The sequence below is a fragment of the Condylura cristata genome, unplaced genomic scaffold (assembly GCF_000260355.1).
Source record: "Condylura cristata isolate star-nosed mole 26May11 unplaced genomic scaffold, ConCri1.0 scaffold00009, whole genome shotgun sequence".
Classification (NCBI taxonomy): Eukaryota; Metazoa; Chordata; class Mammalia; order Eulipotyphla; family Talpidae; genus Condylura; species Condylura cristata.
In genome coordinates, this window is record NW_004567110.1 from 59,964,031 (window position 1) to 59,990,030 (window position 26,000).

The 26,000-nt window shown below is 33.5% G+C and overlaps 1 protein-coding gene across 1 annotated transcript in view; it reads left to right on the top strand.

Annotated features, from left to right (window-relative positions):
- PXDNL (peroxidasin-like) overlaps positions 1–26,000 on the top strand; it is a 418,186-nt gene that overhangs the window by 310,184 nt on the left and 82,002 nt on the right. The window contains exons 14-17 of the mRNA XM_004680042.2: positions 10,176–10,288; positions 12,242–12,398; positions 22,857–22,965; positions 24,894–25,051. Coding sequence (XP_004680099.1) covers positions 10,176–10,288; positions 12,242–12,398; positions 22,857–22,965; positions 24,894–25,051 — 537 coding nt within the window. The remainder of the gene's footprint in view (positions 1–10,175; positions 10,289–12,241; positions 12,399–22,856; positions 22,966–24,893; positions 25,052–26,000) is intronic.

Here is a 26,000-nt window from a genome sequence, read left to right on the forward strand (position 1 = left end):
TATGTAAATCTACTTGACCTCATAAAAGAATGCTATTTATAATAAAAAAGTCTTTGAAAAAGCAAAAACCCTAGACCAGATGGCTTTACAAATGAATTTTATAGAACATTAAAACATGAACTAGTGCCACCTTGCTCCAGGTTCTTCTTCTTCTTTTTTAATGCAAAAGGAAAGAATGCTCCCTAATACTTTTAATGATATACCCATTTCTATTCAGTATTCATCAATGATGAACACTGATTCCAAATTTTTCAACAAAATACTAGCAAATTGAATCCAACAGAATATTACAAGGCTCATATACCATAATCAAGTTGATATCCTAAGGATGCAAAGGTTGTTTTATATCAATAAATCAGTTAATGTTATATACCACCCACACCCACAAATGTAAAGATAAAAACAGCATTATGATATAAATTGATGCACAGAATGCATTTGAGGTGACTCAACACTCGTTTATGATAATTCTAAGCAAGATGGGAATAGAAATAACATATTACAATATAATGAAGGCCATACATCATAAGCCAACAGACAATATAATACTCAATGGTGAAATACTGAAAGTGTTGCCCATAAGATCCAGCACAAGCGAAGGATGCCCATTGTCACCACTTCTGTTAACTTAGTGCTAGAAGTTAGTACTAGAGTACAGAATATCAGACAAACAAGGAAAATAAAGGGAATCTAAGTAGGCAAATAAGTAAAGGATTCCTATATGCAGAAAATATGGTATATTTTGATGATCCTAAAGTCTCCATCAAACATTTATTAGTAACAATAAATGAATATAATAAAGACGCAGCCAACCAAAAAAAAAAAAAAACATACAAAGAACCAGAGTTTTTATTTATATTCAACCAATGAACATGTAATAAAAGAAATTAAGAAAATAACTCATTTTACAATTGCTTAAAAAGAATTAAGTAGTTTGGAATCAACAGAACCAAGAAAGTAAAGTACTTATGTAACAGATTGTCAGATGTTATTAAAGGTTTTATATGGCAATATAAGAAAACGTAGGGATAGCACACACTCACACGTGGACAGAATCAAAATAACCAAAATTACTACCTTACATTAAATAATACACACATTTAATGCAGTCCTCATCAAACTAACAACAATATTTTTCAGAAATAGACCAGCAATGTCAACATTTATATGGAATAACAAATGGCCTAAAATTGCAAACCAACCCTAAGAGCCTTAAGAACAAATTAAAGAAATAGATGTATCATGTTTTCTGACTTCAAATTTTTCTATAAAGCAACAGTGTTAAAACAATATGATATTGACACAAAAATATAAACCTGACCAATGAAACTGAATCTATAATCCAGAAATAGATCCATGCATATATTAGCCTACTATTATTGGTAAAACATACTTTAATAAATGGTACTACAAAAATTTTGAAAGAGCAATAGTCTCTCTAAAGAAGTCATTAAGGAAGGCTACTGACTTTTGTGTATTGATTTTAAACCCTGCTACCTTACTAAGCTGGTTAATTATTTTTGATTAGTTTTTCTATGGAGTTATGCAAGTTATCATATTGTCTGCAAATATAGTTTTATTGTTTCTTTCTCGATTTGGATTCTTTGTATGTCTTTTTCCTGTCTTATTGTTCTGGGTAGGACTTCCAGTAATATGTTGAAGAGCAGTGGTGATAGTGGTCATTCTTGTCTTGATCCTGATTTTAAAGGAAAAGTTTTCAGCTTTTCTCCATTGAGGATAGTGTTGGCTATGGGTTTGTCATATCCATGGCTTTTATCATGTTGAGGAATGTTCCTTCTATTCCAAGGATTTTGAGGGCTTTAAACAAAAATGTGTGTTGAACTTTGTCAAATGCCTTCTCTGCATTTATTGATATGATCATATGATTTTTATTTTTCTGTTGATTGATGTGATGGACTGGATTAAAAAAGAAGTGGTACACATATACAATGGAATATTATGCAGTAACTAAAAAGGATATACTCATGCCTTTTGCAGCAACGTGGATGGATCTGGAAGGGAGCATGCTTACTGGAATAAGCCAGAAAGAAAAAAGAAAAATACTGGATGGTTACACTCATAGCAGCAGCATAAGGGACAAGGAAAAAAAAAAAGGCAACTGGAGTAAAGAAAAAAATGAAACAATGAACAACTAAACCAGAGACATTTTTTGGGGGTGGAGAAGGGAACTGGGATCAAAACTGGGATGGGGTGGAGAGAGAGCTCGGGACTATGATGATGGCATAAGTGTGACTTGGTAGTAGGAAGTCCAGGGGGATTACAACCGAGGTATTAAAAAAAAAATACACAAAACGAAGAAAGATGTAATAAATAGAAGACATTAAGTGGCCAGCAGCACATAAAGAAAGGTTCACAATCACTTATAGACAGATGCAAATCAATATTACAATGAGATACCACCTCACACTGTCAGAATGGCCCATATTAAAAAAAAAACAGAGACAACAAGTACTGGTGAGGATGTAGATGAATGGAAAACTTCCTACACTGCTTTTGGGAATAAAATTTAGTTCATCTCCTATTAAAAGCAGTATGGAGGTGTCTTTAAAGTATTAAACATGGATCTGCTGTTCGACTCAGTAATTCACTCCTTGGCATCTACCCAAGAAATTAAAAAAAAACACTAATTTGAAAGGAAACTTGTACTTCCATGTTTACTACAGTGTCATTTACTATATTTAAATGATGGACACAACTTAAATGCCCCGGAGCAGATGAGCGGATCATGACGATGTGGTATATAGCCATAACATGATAACACTTAGTGATTAAAAAAAATTAAATTCACTTCAATTTTAGCAACATGGATGATGGATGATACTTGAAAGGACAATGCTAAGTAAAATCACAAGGAGAAAGATAAGTACTGGATGGGTCGCTAATATGTGGAATATAACATAACTTAATTGGTATACAAAGATAAGCTGAAAAAAAAAATAACCCTTGATAGCTGACTACATAAATGAAACACTAAGGGGAGAGGTGTTTATGAGGTAAAAGAACAAAGAGGGAAAGAAGAAAAATGGTCTATGGTGGTGGAATATGGGTCAGTTGGTTGTGGGTGCACTTGGTGGTATTATCTTTTGGCTGTATCCAATATTACCTTAGTTAAATTAATTAATTAAAATAAATTAGAAAGCCACATATAAAGTAAAAGAATATAGGTGAATTGCTTGTCAACACCATACAAAAAGTAAATTTCAAATGTAAACACTTAATTTAAAATGTAAATATTTAATTTCAACATTAAATATTTAGATATACACCCTGCACAATAAAATACATAGAGGAAAGCATTGGTGATATATTTCATGATATCAACAATAAATATTTATTTGGCCTTATGTTAAGGAAATTAGAAACAAAAATATACAATTGAGAGGGCACTACCTGGTGACACAATTGGTTAAGACAACAGCACGATGAAGCTATCTGCAACCACTGTACATGGAAGTAAGTCAGAAAATAAAAACCAGTACTAAATGTTCACATAACAGTTATCTTGAGTCTGTAAAATATTTTAAAATACTAGTGGGCATTAATGAACATCCTGAACACTCTGAGGAAGAGGGAGCATAAGGCAAAGACTGAGGGGTGGTCACGGAAAACTTAATTTTTTATGATTATGGTAAAAATATATAGTACAAAATCCACCAATTAAGATAATTATGATTAAAACAAGTAAATTTCATTGCAGCTACTTTTCTTTATACATACCAATATCAGGAGATCTAGGACAGCTAACTTAGCAGGGAGAGTGAGTGGATAGATATAAGGATGGATAACAAAGTAGTTGACTAAAAAGAGACCATACTTTACATAGTATTTTTAAATATAAAATTTAATTTTTCTTGAACAAAACTCCAAAAGCTAATTGAAAAATGAATGTTATTGAAATACAACCTTTATTAAATCTGGACCCTGTAAGTAGTATGTGTGATGAAAAAAGTTGACAATGAAGTTAGCAGTCATCAATATTAGTGTTGTATCAAAATTTTCAGTTACCTGAAAAATCTTAAAAAAGTCTCATGCCTTGAAAATACTTATTTTTGTGAGTTCACATTTTATTCATATAATTCAACCAAAATGACTAATTTAAAAATATTGAGTACAAAGGCAGTTATTCTACAAACATTTAAAAAATTATAAGCATAGTATTCTACTTATTACTTTTATTTTTAAAAAGTAAGATACTTTGAATAAAATATTTATCGGTAAATATATGATTTTATAATAACACATTTTAAATAAGTAAATACATTTTAAAATGTTCAATTTTAATTGATATTATTGTGAACATTGCCACATATAAACAACATAAATAATAGCTCTAAAGGTTCTCACTAAGTTTTAGCAATAAGATGTTTGTGAGATCTTTAGTGTGTGAGGAACACTCACTTGTTGGATCACTCAGTCTGATTTCTAGATCTTTCATTTTTCTCTTTACATTTTTATTTACTTTTTTTGTTTTTGCTATGTTTATCCTTTATGTTCCTTACTGTATTTTCACTTCAGAAATTCTTCTAAACTTTGATAGTCTTATTTCTTCACTTGTATTTTTACTCAAGTAAATGCAGATGTATTATGAACATTTGATAAAACCATTAACAGTAATTTTATAGAAAACTAGATTCAAGGAAACTTGATAAGGAAAACTAATCCCAAAAGAGATAGAAATCAAAATAGAACATGTCAGTGAAAGAGAAATTTGGGGTATTGTAGATACCAAAATGTTTGTTCTGGTATGGCTACATAGACTTTTAATTATTATGAATGTTAAACTTGTGAAAAAGTTATGTCTGATAAATAAAAGCATGTGCGCAGGAAAACCATCTATCAGTAAGGAAAATCATCACATCTTTAAATAAATTATTGGAAAAGTAATGAACCTCAGAAACTAGTTTAAAAAGCAAGCATAATCTTGATGACAACCAAGAAATCATTAAAAAAAAAAACTATCTCCTATATCAAAAGAGAAGAAATGCAAATAAATATAATCACAATTTATAAATATTTCAGTAGTGAGATAAAAAATTAGTCCACTATTTAGTGGTATTTATTCCAAAGTGTTTAAAAATAGTACAATAATGATCTTAATATATTTTATTATTGAATCAATATTAGTATAAAAATCTTGATTTCATTACCAGACATTTGATGAATCTGTTACAGAATCTTCCAAGCGTTATGGGTTCAAAGACACTTTATGAGAAAATATTCACCTGAGAGTTTTGGATAAACCAGGAGGGTTTTTATTTAAAGACAGTACATGAGGTAGTCAGTGCCTGAAAGGAAGAATTTTAACTTGCTTCTGGGAGGGAAGCTACAAGAAGGTTTTTAAGGGCTAAGTGTTTTTGGTGAGACAGTGGGGGAACTATTATAGTGTGTTCTGGGTTGTAGTGGACCAGCACATGTATGAATGGGTTACATTTTAGCTGCACACATGAGACGTTTGGTCTCCCAAATCTAAGGAATTATAAGGCAATTATTGTGGGATCCCTAGGCCCCTTGTTCTCAGAGATAATAATCTTGGTGGCTAGAGTTCCTCTTTGTCAGCTGGTTGTAGGGTCACACAGGGGGCCTTTCACCAACCCCAAAATTCCTGTATAGAGACCATACTGGAAAGCCAGTATTTTCTGAAAGCAGTTGGCTTATATTAGATATAATGTGCTTTGCACCCTACATACCTGCCCTACCTTATATTTGACTCTAATAAATATGGGGTTACCTTTGGATGGGGGCTGCTCATTACATCTGGTGAAGCCCCTCTAAGACTCTTACTGTTCCACATGGACTTTGAGAAAACGTTCCCACATCCTGAGCTTTTTCTTCCAGTGTTGCTGCCCCAAGACATGACAAATTATTAGTCAATATCTAATGCTTTCTGTTCTGTCTTGTATAGTGCTAATTGCTAAGTTCTTTGAATGGGATATAATGGCACAGCCTGCCAATCAGTGATTCAATGGACCTGTTCAAGTAGGACATGGAGTCACACAGCCCAATATCTAATTCTGCTGTTCCAACAGGATGGTTGACAATTCACATCCTACTTGCTTGATATTTCTAGGCTTTTTCAAAATCGGTATTTCTCTTTAAAAACTCTCAGTGACGGCCCTCCCTGGTGGCGCAGCGGGTTAAAGCACAGCACTGAGAATCTGAAGCCACTTCCGCATAAGTTCGCTTCCCGCCTGCCGCCTGCCCAGGAGGAGACCACATGGCGAGCCAGACCTCTCCTGACCCGCCCGCTGCTTCCCTCAGCAGTGTACTTTGTCGATCTGCCTGTTCTGTTCCCCACTCTGTCTCTGGTGAAGCCTCTCACCGCCCCTGAGCATCTGGCCTGTGCCCCAGTTCTGTATGCACAAATAAATAAATAAATCTTTAAAAAAAAAAAAAAAACTCTCAGTGACATAGTGTTGGGGGGAAACAGTGTCTTGAAAGAACTCTACAAATGTTTATGGACTCATCCCATAGAGATCTAAGGCCAAAGAGATCTAAGGCAACAGGGACTAAAGTTGCATAATGTCATCACGACTACAAGGAGGATGCTGAGAACAAAGGTGGAGTTAAGCAGCCAGGTTTGATATATCACCAGATATGTGGGGCCTTGGGGTTTTTGGCTTTTCTCTAACCCTCAGTGTAATATTGGGGCCCCAGCTCAGAGGAACTGGTAGGATGAGTTCACCAATTTATCTCTCTGCTCCATGTACCTTCTCCAGGTCTACTTCTGGCTCTACATCCTTCTTCCTTCCTTTTCAGTCCCTTCTGCTTTTTCCTTGCTAAACCCCACCCTCCCTTGGGTGGGGCAGAGAACCTGGTACCTTCCCTTTTTCTGGGCACCGCACTATTGCAATAGGTCTATTATTATTACATTTATTAACATATAAGGATATCATAAAATAGATCTACTGAACTCATTAACTAGAATCCTCCTTAATAGAAAAAAGATATGGCTTCATTAAACAAAGAAATAGGCCAAGCAACAATTTATGCTATCATCACTATCATTTAATATAAATTTGGAGAAACAAATCATTGCACCTAAGAGATATAAGAAAGAATAACTAGAAGGATTATGAAAAAGAAATATAATTGAGGAGTGCTAAACTTACTAAAAAGTAAAATGTGTAATAAAGATATATTAATTAAAGCCAGACCCAAATAGCATATTTAGGCACAATATAAAATCTGCAATATGATTCATTTGCATAAGCATATGTAATATATTTTTTCTAGTGAACATAATGTAATGTATATAGATATTGATGTATAGTGATGATCACTTGAAATTTACATAATGTTACAATGTAAAAAATCTGGCAGTTAATTTGCAGAAAAAATATATAAATGTTCTAAGGTAAACATGGATTATATCAGATAATTGAAAAAGAATATTTCTGAACTTTAACTGTAAAGTGTATGAAGAAAAAAATTCATAATAGTCTTTATACAAAATATTGTTCAACTATATTTACTGCCAGACCTATGGAAGATAAATTATGATTATATTAAATGTAAAGAAAACTCATTACATTTATCATCTTTAGTAATAAGATGAAATCATCAATGTTAAAAAGTTTCAAGAAAAGGGCTCTCACTAGTCGTACAGTGGGTTAAAGCACAGCACTACGAGGCTGTCCACAGCTACTGCAGCACAAGCTCGATCCCTGGCCAGGTAGATGGCCCACATGGCACAGCAGAACTTTCCTGTCTTACCTACTCCCCTCAGAAATGTGCTGTTCTGCTCCCCAATGTTTATGGTGATCTCCTCATCCCCCCATACCTCTGACCTGTACCCTAGTTCTGTATGCATAAATACATAAATCTTTAAAAAAATTCAAGAAAACTATAACTCTAGTACTGTATCAACCCACAGTTTTCTTGCAGAAAAATTGATAGACTGTTAAAGGCTGAAATTTCCCTCTGGAATTAGAAGAAGACTGCATTTGCTCATGCTGTAAAGGAAGATCCCAGCCTGTGCAAAAAAAAAAGGAAATTGAAATAAAATTATTAATTTATAAGGAACTGATGTAATTTTAGTATACATATGTGATACATTTTCCCTCATACATAACTCAAACCATATACAAATAGACTACAAGAAATAATAGAACTTCAGCCAGGTCATTACATATGATATCAAAAATATTTTTTCTGTGAATCAGTAACAAACTACCTAATTTTATTTTAAGAAGATGCTTCTTAAAGTAGTGAGACAGTGCATTAGTAAAAATGATTATAGTACATTACTGTTGACTATAGATACAATATTATACTGCAGATTTCTAGAGCTTATTTAAATCTTGTTGAACCAAAACTTTATACCATCAATTAGCAACTAAAAAAAAAATATTTAGGGTAAATCTCATGCTGTTTTAACTATAATACAATAAAATAAAAATAATAAAATCATAAAATCTAACAAGGTATGTGTAAGACATATCTAGAAAAAAAAGTCATTGAAAGATATTGGAAGATAAGAATGAATGTATAGAAAGTCATACCTATTAAATAGAAGGGATACAGGGTTTTGATGAATTTATAATGTGATGGCTTCTATTTTCTCTGTGAAGTATGTTTAAGATGTCATTATTTTGTAGGAAAAAGGTATACTGAGAGATGATGTAGATAAATTAAAAGTGTAGTAAAAGCTTAGATTTTTTTATATTGTTGGCAAACAGGACTTCAAGTGACAAGGGCAGTTTTCCCCTGACAAATCAGGTCATATGATCACTCCAGATATTCTCGGGTGACAGGTGAGAAGAAAGAAATGGAATTATATTGAACTGAACAACAGAGTAAGAGGTGGGAGTTTGGGAAAGAGAGTGTTAAAGGTGATGAAACTTGGGATACTGACTGGGGAAGAAAGAGAATAAAACTAGGGAAGTTGGCCAACATGAATAAAGAGGAAGTTTCCTAGGATTCCAGATGAAGTCTAAGTCAGGGGATGGACGAGTTGTGGAGAGAGGAGGCTTTATTTTACAGTGTCAATGCTAAATATTTTTTAAAAACAATAAGTGATAGATAAGCTATGGTAATGAATAGCTGCTGTGACAGGTGAAAGTGGTTAGGTGATGTAAAGTGTGAGATGTTACCTATTTTTTGGTTGAACCAGGAGGGACATTGGCACATCTTCATTTTCAGAAATCTATAAGCATGATCTCAACAAAACCAAATAAATAGATGTGTTAAAATAAATGTATAGCTGGTTTATGACAAAATGCTATTCTTACTTTAAGAGCAGAGGAATTTTTATATTTCTGACCTAAGCATATATTTTTATGTGTCATACAAAAAGACATCAAGATAAAAGCCTCTACTATCCACTCAAAATGAAGAAATGAACATAATAAACATGATTTTTCCTTTTTAGCCCCTGCTTTAGCTTCAACTTACTTGCTACCAACCAGAGTTTAGAGCATGTTATAACTTTTCATATTCACATAGATTTATTTTAATTGAAGTTTATTTTAGGGCATTTCACATTCACCTTTACTTGTAAGAAATTATACAGAAAGATTCAAATGCACCATGAACTAAAAATCCTGTCAATTATTAATCTGTTTTTTTTAATTCTATTTAAAATGTGCCATTTAAAAATATTATTGAATAGAACCATACACATGAAACATTTTGGGATGTTTCTTACCCACTTGTCATAACTACCTTGTGATTCTTCATCCATATTATGCATGTATCAATTATGCTTTTGGTTAGCAAATCATTTATCAATAACCTTTTTTTTTAAATTATTTATGCTTACAGAACTGAGGTACAGGCCAGAGGTGTGGTGGGTGAACGAATTTATCAGAGACAGGAGAACAGAACAGGCAGATCTACGGAGATACACTGCTGAGGGGTGCAGCGGGTGGGTCAGGAGAGGCCTGCCATGCCATTGGATCAGCTCCTTGGTCAGGGATTGAACTCATGCTTCAGTGGCTTCTGAGAGCTTTACAATGCAGTGCTTTAAACTGTTGGCCGCCAAGGAGGGCCCCAATAACCTCTTTTATGACTGATTGATATTGCATGGTGCAATGTACCACTCTTTGTTAATCATGTAATCACTGAAGGACATCTAGCTATATGATATTTGATTTGCCTGACACATATTGACAATGATGATATTAATATGACACTATATTGGCTTGTACCCACAGCTCTCCCGGTGTTCACTCAGCTACCTCAGGATACAAGTATAGAGGTTGGAAAGAATATAAACATTTCATGTCATGCTCAAGGAGAGCCACAGCCCATAATTACTTGGAATAAGGTAAGATCTCAGTGAAAAATGTAGTAATACTAAAGACACTGACAGGTGTATTGACTCAATAAAACAGAGGTAATGGTTCTATTATTGATGTATTACTGTTGTGATTTTTTTTTTTAGCAAGTAATACCTTTCACACGAAAACAGGTTCACTGCCTACTTACCCTTTGTTAAGTGACTCTATCTGATTTTGTCTCAGGGCTTTGATAAAATTTAACCTTTCTCATTTGTCTGGTGATGGAAACTTCTTAACATTACAAAATTCCTCTAAGGAAAAATTGCTCATACTCTATGTAAATCAAGAGTTTTAGTAGCTAGCAAGAGACAATTTTGAAGTAATAATTCCAAAGTGGATTGAAATAGATCATTAACTGAAATAAGAGAGGGGTGAAGGCTTGGTATTAAGACAAAGTGATATGAAGAAAAGTGATTCTGTGGCTTAAAACTTAAATGAGTTTAACGAAATAGCAGCTCCTTATTTATATATCTTAATTTTGTTCTCTGAGCCATATCCTTTCATATTTGTACTGCTTCTTCTATTGTAAGTTTTTCATCAAAATGAAACAACTGATCTCAAATCCCTGTGCTCTTAAATTAAGCTGCATATACTTGAATTACTGTTTTTAAGGAAAATTTTTGACAAAATGTAAAATGAAGATGTTTAAAAAAGTATTTTTCTAGGGGTCTCAAATATGAAACTTTAAGTTCATGTTTTCTCTAGTAATCTGAATATTTTATATAATTTCTTTCAAATTTTCTAACATAATTCAAGTAATGTGTATGTAAAACAGGAAGGAAGACAATCTACATTTTGGTGAGCATCTAAAGCCTTACTTGACATTGTACTAAATATCTATAGTCACATCAACAAACTTTCTGAGTATAATTTCTAAAAGGTAACTTATGGTCATAAAAATATCGATTGAGATATGATTGACCATACACCAGTTATTGCCAGGTACTATCACATTCCATCTTTACAGCAATTATTTTCAATTTACAAATTTGAAAGTGTATAGCTTAGGGTACTTTTGCTACAATCAACAGAAACTGCCTAAATTAGGCAGATAAGGAATTTATTGAATCTATCTGCGAGTTCAGAGACATAGCAAATTTAATAAAATATAGGCTGACCTGAGAGTTTTGGCAATAATTATCTTTGAAAAGAAGATAAGGGCCCTCCCTGATGGTGCAAATAATTAAAGCTTAGACTATGAAGCTATCCAAAGGCACTGCAGCAGAGTTTGATTCCCAGTCAGGGAGGTGGCCCACATGGTGTAGATCGATCTCCTGACCCTTCCTACTCTCCTCAGCAGTGTATTTCAATGGCTCCACCTGTTACGCTCCCCCCACTGTCTCTGGTGAATGCTCTCACCACACCTGTACCTCTGGCCTGTACCCCAGTTCTGTATGCATAAATAAATAAATCTTTTTAAAAATCATACTAATTATAAGTAAATATAATGATATTTCATATAACATGTAGTTATTTTTATCTTCTTGAGGTAGAATTTTAATTGAGAAAAGCACTGATATATTAAAACTTTGCAGCTATATAATACATAAATACATATAAGAAAGAGATTCAAGTGAAATCAGAAACTTGAAAAGATCTTCATGTTAAGTGGTAGATTTATGATAATTTTCTCTTTTTTAAAATTTTACTTTTCCTGTTGTCAAAACTCTTATAGAAATTAAGTATATTCATCCATTGGAATGGTTTTAAAATAATCATATTGTGTATCATTGACTATTGAGTATCATGTTTATTTAGAGGAGATAGAAACAAAACTCCTCAACGCAAACCTCTTTCTCTTCCCTCTTACTCTCCTATAGAATCATATAATACCTCATCCAGTGTGTGACACATGATAAGCAGGTCACCGATATTTGCTAAACAATTAAAATCAATATCAAGCAAAATGTAAGATGATGACGATTCTTTTCCCTACCGAGGCCGGTGTTCAGATTACCGAGAGCGGCAAATTCCACGTTGACGGTGAAGGCACACTCACCATCTACGATGCAGGACACGCTGATCAGGGAGCTTATGAATGTGTGGCTCGGAATTCATTTGGCCCGGTGGTGGCCACCATGTTTCTCACAGTCAAAGGTAAGCATTTAGATATATCTTTGGGTGGTTTCTACTTAATCCAGATTCAGTGCGCTATCAAGGTTCTTCTGTGTATTCCATTTAGTAGAATGCATTGCTGGAGTTAATCACTACCATTATTTTTAATCCAGTATCTGAAGTGTAAACTTTGTTCATGGGTATCAAACACCTAATAACAATAATAATAACAACAACAACAACAACAACAACAACAAGGATTTGCAAGTATATATTATATATTTTAAGAAATGAATATTACATAAGATGTATTCATAACCAAATTTTAATGTCAGAGATTTAAGAATAAATTAAATTCAATATACACTAAATACACTGGTCCAGTGAGTTTTATCCTAGAAGTCAATCAAACTCTAGGCTAAGATTTACCATCATGGGAACAAATATTTGGAAGCTTTTATAATTGAACAACATAATTGGCATCTTCACAGCTTATCTGCGTTCATTATTGGAGCCCTTCATTATATGAGCATACGTGATGACTATTTAAATTGGTGTATCATTGCTTTAGAAAAAATAAAATCCTCTTTTTTATTTTATTGAGGTAACGTTGATTTATAACACTGCACATGATAAACTCCCCTTTTTCAATGAATCAGGTCAAAATGGATGTTAGAAATTCCATTTGTAGGTAGAATTGAATAAAGTGAGCTGAAACATTGACTTTGGTTACAAATTGAAGACAGGCTGGTAACGATTGACAGATGTGTTCTCTTGGGGAAAACTTTGCAGAAAAGCATAGCATGTCTGCACATGTGAGTTGACATCGAAGTAATTTTATTCAGCAGATGGATTTAAAAGTTCTTGTCTTATTGACTAAATTAGTTTAAGTAAAAGCATGTAGTGTGCTGTTTTGGGCTTTCACTCTCTCTCTCCCTTTGGTTACCTTGAAAATGCTAAAATAGGATTTTGCAAATTTATTTTTTTAATCTCATATGGAGTTCTTTTTTAAGCCTTTGCCTACTTTTGGTTACCTTAGAAAAAGGAGTCTCATAGGGGGTTTCTCAATTTTTCTTTTCCCTTTTATTTTTACCAGCTCTTATGAGTCTATAAAAAATTGAACAACTCTTCCAATTATAAAGATAGACCTAGTTAAAAATAAGATTATTTAATAAAATCTCATCATTAAAGATGTCATTAATTTCCTATCATGTAGAACAGTAATTTTGAATGGAAGTTTTGGAGCAGGCCTGAAATCTGAGGACTCTAGATGGACTCATTCTCAGTGCTTGTCTTCCTTGAGAAAAGAATTCGAAGTCCAGACCAAAGTTACACTAAAGCAAGAGATTTATTAACAGATAGTAAGGACAAGCGAGATGGCCCAAGTGTGTAGCTTTGAGAGACCAAGAAGTAGATATTTATATATGCACAACAGGCAAGGAGTGGGGGTTTGGTTGTTGAGCTCCATGTGTTGTATCTCTTGCTGATTGGCAGGGCCTGTGTGCTCTCCTAGACAGTGGAGTTTATGGGGTCTCCTAGGCTACCCAGGTCTATTGAGTTTGCCCATAGTACTTGGCCTACTTTCCCCAAAGTAGCTTGGCCTGATGCTCTAGCCTCTAGTTACTGTGTTTGTGCTCAGGACACTCCATTCTTCGCTGTTTTGTGGGTTGGAAGGGCACCCTCCTTGTGTAGGGCTCTTCTCTAATCAGACTGATAAATGGACCTGGAGCTTTGGGGGATGGAAGGGTGCTCTCCATTTTCTGAGAGAATCAATCAGGCTGACAAATAGATTTAAGGGGTTAGGGGATCTCTGTTCCTAACTGCCTATACCCACTTCATCACTTCCTCCTTCAGCTTTATCTTCTTTTCCCTACACAGTCCTCTGATACATAAAACATCTAAATACCTATTTGTTTAGATATTTTATATAATAATGTATACATTTTATTAATGGCACATCTATCTTCATTTTCTGTTACACTGCATAGTAAAATGTATTCTCCGTAAATATTATTCTGAAAATTATAACAGTTATGTAGTAAATAGCAAGTGTTTCTGTAGGTCAGAATTTCTTTGTCACATACAATCTCTTAGTTTTTGCTATTTTCTGAGTTTGTGTTTTTCCTTATTTAACATTCATAAGAGTTGTGTTTCTTTTTATAAATTTACACAGTTTTCTTTCTGTTCTTCAGTGATATATAAGACCTATAGTAATGTATCCTTGAGGCATTTTAGAAAAATATCATTATAATTTAAATTAGTATATTTTATGTTCCAGTAATGCTAGAACTCTTTACCACAAACAAACCTTTACTCATATATTTTATTTAGTTTTGCACACAAATATTGTTTATTTAGGAATTTTTTTTTAAGGATTTATTTATTTGTGCATTCAGAACTGGGGTACAGGTCAGAGGCTCAGGAGTGGTGAGAGGCTTCACCAGAGACAGAGTGGGGAGCAGAACAGGCAGATTGACGAAGTACACTGCTGAGGGGAGCAGCGGGCGGGTCAGGAGAGGTCTGCCACGCCATGTGGTCACCTCCAGGGCAGGCGGGAATCGAACTCATGCTGAAGTGGCTTTAGCTTCTTAGTGCTGTGCTTTAACCCGCTGCGCCACCAGGGAGGGCCTTGCACACAAATATTGTAATCATAGTGGCCAATATTTAAAACTTCCAACATTAAAATTTCATTGTTTGAAGTTTAAATAACCACTTATATATATACTTTAAAGTAAAACATTCAGATAAAATGTGTTAATTACTCTATTTATCAGATTTTAAAATAAAAGTGAGCCATGTATCTATTCTACTGGTTAGAGAAATAAGGCTAGAGGGGTAAAGCATTTTAAAGAAATTAATCATGAAGAATGACTTTGTTCTGAGGACACATATATTGGTGTAAGGGAAATTAATTTATATCTGTACCTCATACTAATTATAATTTATAATATTAAAATATGTCTTGTAAGGGGAAGAAATCATATAAGGATATAAACTTAAGTTTTGAATAAATTATAAATTTAAGACAATATTATATATTATCTGTGTGTGTACATGTATGCAATCTAAATGAGCAGAATAGGGAGAAGTGTTGATATAAAATATCACACAAAATTTTATCATTTAGACACTTTCATTCACCAGGTCATCTTAATTAAAGGGAAAGTCCACACATTTTCAGAGGATTTTTGAACTTTGATGTCCCCACTTGGCGATACTTCTACTCATTGTATAAGAAATGGAATGAAGTGGATCATGTCGTTTGCATTTCTATTCAACTTGTGAAATTAATACAAGAGATAATCCATAATTAAAAAAATATAAAAATCTAAGCGAAATCTGGGCATTATACATAAAATAAATCCAGTTTGGCTGATATTCAGTACATTGCATTTATAATAGCAAAAGGAAAAATTCTATAATTTGCAATGTTTAAGACAGTTCTCATAAACTTAATGAATTTTAATAAGTTTGCTTTAGTAGAGAATCCATCCTCTTCTTTAGGATGTCCTAGGGTATTTTATATTGGCAAATGTACACATAGTTCTTTATCTAGATAGTATTTAGCTTGTGAATGCCATACATTTTAATTCCAATTAAAATGTAATTAAATTTTAGCTTTTCTCTTATGCAGGCCTGCTAGATTCAGTCAGTTCTGAAGAAGAGAATTTGGAGGCTCCAATGGATTTTTCAGGTCTTTATTATTGAACAGAGGACCATCTATCAGGCAGGAAGAGAGACTGTGAGAGACACCAACACTGAGAGGCAGAAAACTGATTGCCTGTCTAGCTCCCTTTAAGTCCCCATGACAATACAACCCATACTTTATTAGAAATGCAAGGCCCATCTGTTTTTTTGCTATATGTCTGAATGGCAGAAAACACAGCATTTCATGGTATGAGATATCTATTGTATGGAAGGTGAAAAAAGCCTGATTTTAACTTATTTTCCTTACAACCTTATATTATATGGATGTGTGTGTATTTACATACATACCTGTATGTATTTTCTACATATACAGACATACTGTTAAGTACTGTGATATGTAAGACTTATTTATTGTTTGTTAAAAATAGGTCAGTATTAAGACACAAGGTATATTTATTAAAGATTAGAACTATAAGATAGTGGGAAAGAAACTTGGATTATATTATCAGACTTAGCCATTCTGAACAACTTATTTATTCATAACTATAAATATAGTTAATTTTCAGAAAAGTGGAATTACACACATTTAAGTCATTCCTGTCACAGAGTTTCTATATTCTATGATAGAATTCAAATGTGCAATGATAGACAGTAGCTTATAGCATGTCTATGCAATAGATCTTATCATTGAGACATTTCAGTAATGTTTTGACAAGGCTAAAATTGAATGATAATAGAATTTATCGAATGAAAATTATAAAGTGCAATTAATATTTCCAAACTATTTTAATTATGTAAGAATAAATATAAACAATGTCATATTTTCTAAAATTCTTTGTTGGTATCTAATTGCTGGATATTTCATTTGTTTCACTTACAGTATACATAATTCCAAAAGTTAAAAACTGATCTGGATGTCATGAGTTTACCATTTTTGATTGCTGAATACTATTCCATCACACATGTGTGTACACATATATATGTACACATACATACATACATACATACATACATACATACATACATACATACATACATACATACATACATACACCACATCTATGCACACACACACACACACACATACCACATGATCCAGTCATCTGTTTTAGGAAGAACACAAAGGACTATGGTGATGGTTCATGGATGACTTGGTGATTAATGTCTATTTGTATACTGAGTGTCAGTGTCAGTAATAGTCAAGCTCATTCTTCTAGAGGGAGGATTCATTTTTTTTTAAATTTACAATTTACTTATTTATGTATGCAGAACTGGGGTACAGGCCAGAGGTGCAAGGGTGGTGAGAAGATTCACCAGCAACAGAGTGGGGAGCAGAACAGGCAGATTGATGAAGTACACTGCTGAGGAGAGCAGCAAGGCAAACAGGAGAGGGCTGTTGTGCCATGTGGGTCACCTTCCCTGTTGGGGATGGGACTCGTGCTGAAATGGCTGTGGATAGCCTCTTATTGCTGAGTTTTAACCCTTTGCACCACCAGGAAGTAAGCCTATTCAGTTTTGCGAGTTGCATTATCTGGCTAGATTTCTCTGACAAGGGGTGTGTGAGATAAAGAATTCTGAAAACCAGTTGGTCATTGTGGAAAAGACTCAACTTTGATCAAGGTCTGGGTTTTTTTGCAGTAAGAGTGACAGTGAGAGAAAGTGGCTTTATTTCAGTATTCCTCCTCTATGTTAAGCCAGAAGTGGCTTAACCAGGTCCACGCCTTTAATATAACGTGGTAGGAACAGAGATAATGGTGATCAAATGACTTAAGCCTCCTTTTACTGAAAGGAGCCATATTTATCTTTTGACCTTGTCATCAAAGGAGCTGAAACTTGGACATAATTTAAAAGTAAGTGTTCAATAGACAACTTTCAATACATTAATTTTGAAACTACTGGGGCCTTATTCCTTTTCATTTACCCTAAGATTTTTCTTTTTAAGATTTATTTATGCATACAGAACTGGGGTACCGGCCAAAGGTGCCGGGGCGGTGAGAGGATTCACCAGAGGCAGAGTGAGGAGAAGAACAGGCAGATTGTAGAAGTATACTGCTGAGGGGAGCAGCTGGCCGGGATCACCTCTGGGGCACGTGGGGGTAGAACTCATGTGGAAGTGGCCTCAGCTTCTTAGTGCTGTGCTTTAACCTGTGGCGCCACCAGGGATGGCTCTCATTCACCCTAAGATTTAAGAAAGGAAATTAATTTAATTCTTTCCCTACCTCTGAAGAATTTGCATTAAAATAAAAAATATACTGAGAATATGCTTATCATTCTATCCCTTGTGACATTAATTGACATGTTTTTGAGACAAATAAGATATTGATGTGCCCCAATAAACTGAATATGCTTTACAGAATACACTGCTGTTCTGCAGAATTTTTTTTTTTTGCAATTTGTACCAAACTGAATAATACGATATTTAAGTGAATAAGTAAATTTAAAAGTATATAACTTTATCAAAGCTCATAACTAAAATTACATCAAAGTGAGAAAGACAATATTTCCAAGAATATTTTCCATGTGAAAATATTATATATTAAGTGTAGTTTTAAGATTTTGTGTGCAAACAACTTTTATGAGTTTTTTATTTGTGCCCTTTAGAATTTTATTATGTCAAAGAATATTTGCATATTATGTAAATTTGTGTTGCTTTCTCCTTTTTATGAATCTCAATTGTTTTTATTAATACAGGGAAATAGAAAGTCACATAAAAAGTATGATATGATAACACAGTATCAGTTGGTTACTATGTGAACATGCACTGTGACATGCAGTTTTCAAAAATCTTTGAAATCTCTTTTATGTTATAACCAAATTTGTTGACTATCCAGACTTCAATTATATGTTAAAGATGTCTTAATATTTCCATTTTATGAGTGAGTCAACAGTTGAAGAAAATATGTACACTTCTATGTTTATAAATTTTTATATCTATAATAGTAAAATTTAATTTACAACATACAATCAAAGCAAAACTATCAAACAAATAAAATTCAGACTAACCTGCCAAAAAATGTTTTCCTCAAATTTAAAAATCACTTCCCAAATTCTTTCTTCCACAGTGACCAGCCTTTTAACAGGTAGCATCTCAATAACACTGTGTGCTGTGGTATCTCAATCTCACCTACTTTTTTTTTTTTTTCTCTTCCAAATACAAGTTGACTTGGATAGCATATAATGCACAAAGAGATGATGGCAGTAACCATCATGTGTATGAACACATGATTTATGCCTCATACTTGAAGTGGAGGAAGAAGGAGAGCTATTAGAGAAAAGGCTAACATGTTAGTCGAAACATCAAATCAGCTTATATACCAGTATAGATTGATTGATCTCAGTTGCTTTTTTCCAAGTAAAAGCAATAGAATAAAGTAGAATCATTCTTACTTTTTTGCCACTTCACAACCAGATACATTTAATTAAATATTCAATTTTCTCTCAATCATTGAAGTTTGATTGATTTCCCACTTAATTTATTTTCTTACATCTTTGTTAATTTTGGGATCATATTTTATTTCTCCTCTCCAGTGTAGTCTCTGTAGTTCTCACACCCCTACCGTACCTGTGATCCATCAATAAAGCCCATTGTGCTCTTCCCTTTCCCATTTTGATACCTTTCTTCCTCTTCTCATGCTGTATAACTCAGATTTATGGTCACCTTGCAAGTTTTGTCTTTTTATTTTTCTTTATACTTTGTTTTGCTTTCAATGGTCTATATATACATGTGGCATATTTAACTCTTTTCCTTCTGAATTATTTCATTTAGCATAATCCCTTCCATCACCACCTATGTTACTGCAACTGACAAAAAATTATCTTTTTGGTCACTGAGTAGGATTTCATTGTCTAACTACTTACTTTATTAGTTCATTCTTTATTATGATCAAACCCCAGTTTCATCATGGTCATTGTATTTATAATAACTATAATGAAATTAGCTAAATCACTTTATGGTAATTTCAGTTTACTATTTTTTATATTAAACACTATTTTTAGCATCTGTCCATAAAACCATACACACTTCCATTGCTATATAATTTCCTCCCATTCCTCCCATTCCACATAAAATTGCAATGGATATTCTGATCTATAGTCATTATGCATTTCCATGTGCATTTCTCTGGATGAAGAAATGCAAAAGGATTGCTGGGTGAGAGAGAGTGTGCATACATGTAATTTCACTAAATAAAAATAAAACAAAATCATTAAAAAATCTTAAACCTTTCAAAATTTGCTATTATCAATATTTTAAATTTTTCATAGTTATAAAGGCTATAAGTAAGTATTGGTACTTTAAATTCCATTTTCTGAAGTGACTTTGACCATCTGTTATGCACATTAATTATCAGAGCTTCCCTTTAATAACATGGCTAATAAATGTTTTCATTTTTTAAAAGATTTATTAATGTATGCATATAAGAACCAGGGTACAGGTCAAAGGTGTTGGGGGTTGTGGTGAAAGGATTCACCAGAGACAGAGTAGGGAGCAGAACAGGCAGATCTACTGAAACACAATACTGAGGGGAGCAGCCGGTGAATCAGGAGAAGTCTGCCACACCATGTGGGTCACCTCCACATCCAGGAATTGAACTCCTGCCCACAATGACTTGGGATTACTTCATAATGCTGTGCTTTAAACTACTGCAGCACCAGGGAGGGCCCAATATATATTTTCTTAATGCATTACAAAGATATTAATTATGAGTAGGGTTGGGAATTGAAAATATTGAGATCTATTTTATTATTTGTATATATAATGTATATACAATATATATGTATGTACATATATATATATATATATAACCTATTTTTAGTCACTTGTTATAGTTTTATATAATCAAGCTAATTTTTTTATTTCAATCAGTTATCTGGATAATTTATAGTCGGTTCAACCTATTTTACATTAGAAAAGGAAATACCATCCTTCCAGACTCTTAAAAGTAAGGTCATAATAATGACAGTTCTGATCTTCATTATTTTCCATTGTGGTAATATTGGTTTACACTCCACATAACATTGAGAGATATAGGTTCACACCCTTTCAGATGAAATGTTACACCCCACCCAACGCATACCCAGAGTCCTTCAAAATACTTTATTCTACTTCCTTCTCCTTTTGTACTCTGTCTTCTCTCTGCCCCTATTGCAACCTCACATCTGAAGTTTAGCAGTTCTTTGGTTTCTTTTGGTTTAGCTTTGTCTCACCTTTTGCTTTATTTTTCTATGTTTCACATAAGTAAAACCACCCAGTATTTGTCTTTCTCCTGAGGTATTACATTTATCGTTTTTTCCTCCAGTTCCATCCATGTAGTTGCAATGGCAAAAGTTCATCATTTTTCATATCTGACTAGTTTTCCATTGTGTGTATCTACCACATCTTCTTTATCCATGCATCTGTGATTGGATATATTTCTTGTTTCTGTAACTTGACTTTTGTAAATAGTTCTGCAGTGGATTTAGGAATGCATATGCCCTTTGGAATTAATTTTTGTGAATCCTTGGGTGGATAACAAGTGTGGTGTTGAAGGATTTATTTTGAGATGTATATATATTATTTTGAGGAACCTCTATATGAATTTATGCGAGACCTAGACCGGACTACATTACTACCAGCAGTGCAGGAGTGTTCATCTTTGCTACTGGTCTTTTTGATATGGATTATTCTCACAGGTATAAGGTGATACTTCATTGTGGTTTTTCTATTTACATTTTCCTGAAGATTAGTGATGATAAACAATTTTTCATGTGCCTGTTATGTCTTCTTTGAAGAAATGTCTATTTAGGTCTTAGGCCCAATTTTGGAATGGGTTGTTTTCTTGTTGAGCTGTATGAGTTTTTTGGATATTATATCTATTATATGTAAATATTTTCTCCCAATCAGTAGGGTGTACTTCAGTTTTAATGGCATCTTTCAGCGCCCATAAGTTTTTTAGTTTAATGTCCCATTTGTTTATTTTTGCTTTTGTTTTCCTTGTTGTAGGAGTCAAGTCTAAAAATACATATATATTTTTATATTTTGTTATATACATATTTAATAGTATATAAACTCATATATATATATATATATGTAATTTCATACTAGGTTGTTTTTGTACATTTGCATGTTTCATGCCTTATTTTTCCTTAATAACATTATTTTCAAAGATGTACTAAACATGTTTTCAGTATTTAACAGTGTTAAAAAGTTATTGCTTTAAATTCATATAAATTTTATCATCCCTTTAATAATAGAAAAAATACAGATTAATACTTATATTTATTGTTTTTCCTTTGTGTTTTAAATATTTATCAATGATGTTTCATGGGGCATCTTTTTTTCTCCCTTTAAAGGCTATATTTCATCTGAAGAAGATTTAATATGTAGAGTATAGTCAACATTAAATGAAAAGTTTCCTATATCTATAATATTCATGTTGACAGATCATAAGTTAAAGAACTATAGAAACCACATGAATTATTTCCTGAAAGTTCAGTTCCCCTTGTTCCATAGAGACATGGCTTGTTTAGTGCTTAATATTAAAAAAAAAGGTGGGTGAAGAGATATGCTTTTCATAACTTCCCTAAAATGAATTATTGCACACTTGAATCTCATTGGTATCAGTGTTGTAAAAAATAAAATATTTCACATAGTTCTACCTGTTTTGGAAGAAACATATTTAGGAGTGCTTAACTACCCAAATAATGCTGGTATTGTTTCAGAGTAAATTACCTATCTCTCTGCAATGGATAGTATCATGTGGACACAATGTTACATTTTTATTGATTTAGATATTATTGTAACATCATTTTCTCACATTACTCCTAACTTGAAGATTTGTTTCATATTTGTAATCATGGAATTGATTTTCAAAGCAATACAGGGAAGACAAGCTGGTGATGACTTTGTTGAATCATCCATTCTTGATGCTGTACAGAGAGTTGACAGTGCAATTAACTCCACACGAAGACATTTATTTTCACAGTAAGAATTTATTTTGTTTTTATTACAAAATTGTTTCACTTCAGTTCTGTTTAATTTTTAAGTCACAACAAGAAAAGTGGACCAAAGTGTATTTTCTTCAGTCTGTGTGAATGTGTCACTCCCTGGGCTCACTGTCATTGTCAGGCAGCTACAAAGAGAGGGAAATTATTTCCTGTAGGCAGTGATTTATGTCACAGACCCACTTTGTATGACCTCCAAGTAAATATCACATAGTGGAGTCTGTGATGCCAACAACTAACAGTCAGTGTCAGTGTTCCTACAAATCAATGGATTCAGTGTGATTGTCATATTGAACATTTGGCTATAAACTGTTGACCCGCAGTGGCAATTTTTGCTAGGATATGTAGCACTTTGGTTTGTCTTAATATGTGTCATACTCTCCTTGGACTAGAAAAATGTCCAGTCCCCTGATAAAAGTAACTGAGCTGCTTTGCAACACCTGTATACATTAAGGAAAACATGATGATTGTCTTCATAGACAAATAAAATATATAATTTTACAATATTTTGTAAGAAAGAAAAACCTTGACGTGTCATAATCAAATACTGTTTGTTCACAAACAGGATGGTGTGGGGTCATGAACTTTAGTCCTCAAGAACTTTAGTCCTCGAGTCATACAACCTATTTATATTCTTTTTGTGAGTCCTCACTCCATCACTTTCTATCTGGGTGAATTTGGGGAAGTTTAAATATCTGTATACCTCAGGCTTCTTGCATATAAAACTTGGGTAAAACAGATTTGCTTTCCAGGAGGACTGACTAATAGAAATAGAGTGTTTCACAGTGTCTAGCACATAAAAATAACTCAATTAAAATGAGTTGTTAATATCATTACTATTTATCTATGATAGTAGTTATTATGATCCCAGGCATGAAATACAGTGTCTCAGTTGACCCAAATCTCAGATACCTTTTTTTTTTTTTAATTTTTACAATGCTCTTCATTTTTGTACAATGTATGATTTTTCATCTTGGTTGCAACCCCTGTGGTTTTCCACCACCAATTCAACCATGTGCCAGCACAGTTGTTCCATGTGCTCTAAGATTCTTTTTAATCTATTTAACTCTCCGGATATGTCTAAATGACTAATGTGTTGATCAGCAGGCTTGGTACTTCAGATACAATGGTAAACAAGATCACTGTCCCATTCAGAAGACAATTTTTCTTTAGTAAAAGAGATTAACATGCCAGTAATTTTAGAATTGAAGTTTAAAATATAGAAGTAGAGAAGAGAACAGCCCTTCAGAGAAATTTTCAGGCTGCTAAATTTAGGGAAAGAAAGAATAGAAAGTGCCAAGACCCACAACCTAAGTGTTTAATGCTGCTTTGAAAAGTTTACTGAATCCCCTAGAATATATGCTTGCATCCTACACATTTAGAACTCCCACCATAGATGTTAGATTTTATAGAAAAATATTAAGTCAGCCCCTCCCTGGTGGCACAGCAGGTTAAGCACAGCACTGGGAGGCTAAGGCCACTTCAGCATGAGGTCAATTCCCACTTGCCCCAGAGGTGATCCACATGGCATTGCAGACCTCTCCTGGACCTCCTGTTGCTCCCCTCAGCAGGTTACTTCATCAATCTGCCTATTCTGCTTCCCACTCTGTCTCTGTTGAATCCTCTTACCACCCCTGCACCTCTGGCCAGTTCTGAATGCATAAATAAATAAATCATATAAAAAGAAAAATACTAATTCAATGACTAATTAATTTAAATCTTATCTTTTGAGTTCAGCACTGTTGCTTACATTTAAAGCAAGAAACATAGCACTCTGTAAAATTGGTATTCTGGTGGCAAATCATCCATTCTCAAATTTTAGGAACCATATTCTTAAATGCTCAGCAGATATGTGATTAAGATTCCACCCACTTTGTCTTGCAAATAGTAATATCTTGTCATTTTCAGAAAACCTCGCAATCCCAGTGATCTGCTGGCTCTGTTCCGTTATCCACGAGACCCATTTACAGTGGAGACAGCAAGAGCAGGGGAAATTTTTGAGCACACACTTCAGTTGATCCAGGACCATGTGAAGCAGGGGCTCACTGTGGATCTGGAAGGCAGAGGTCAGTTTCGGGAAGTATTTCAACTAACCTGCTACTCTTAGTAAACTGACTGCTTGTTCAGTTTTCATCTCCAAAGCTTCATGTGATTTAGAAATTAATTTACTCAGTATTCTCTAAATGAATACAGATGTTTTTCATAGAAAATTTTATTCAAAATTTCCTTCTGCTCAGTTTTTTTTTTCTTTATTTCCTTCTACTAACTTGGGGTTTCTGGTTTTCTTTTAAGAATTACTTTATAAGAGACAAGATTGTTAATTTGGGCTCTTATTTCTTGATGTGGTCCTTTATTTCTATATACTTCCCTAGTACTGATTTTGCTGTGTCCTATATATTTTAGAAAGATGTGTCTTCCCTATCATTTGTCAAGGTACTTTTTGATGTTTTCTTTATTTTCTTCATTAACCAAGTGGCTTTGAGTGGTATGTTCCCTAGTCTTTCTATATTAGAGGAATTCTTTTCATAGTTTTTTCTACTTTGATATGGTCAGCTAAGACACTTGATATGATTTTTATTCTTTGTAACTGTGTTACTATTAATAATGTAATCCAGTATGAGGTCAATCATGGAGAATGATCTGTGTCCACTTGAGAAAAATGTGTATTCAGCTTTGTTTGGTATGCTGTTCCCTACCCTATATATGTCTAAAAACTTATGTGTTCTAGTTTTTTTATTTAGAGCTATTTTATCTGTATTTATTTTCTGTCCCATTTCTATCCATTTGTGAAAGTGGTATGTTGAAGTTTCCAACTACATGTGCATTTTTGCCAGTATTTGTTTTCATATTTAATGATAATTTCTGGATATATATTGATGCTCCTTCATTTGGTAAGTACATATTGATGACTGTTAAGTTTTACTGTTGTATTGTTTCTTTAATCATTATACAATGTCTATCCTTTCCTCTTGCTACCTTTTTTTTTTAAGATTTATTTTGTTTGTGCACACAGAA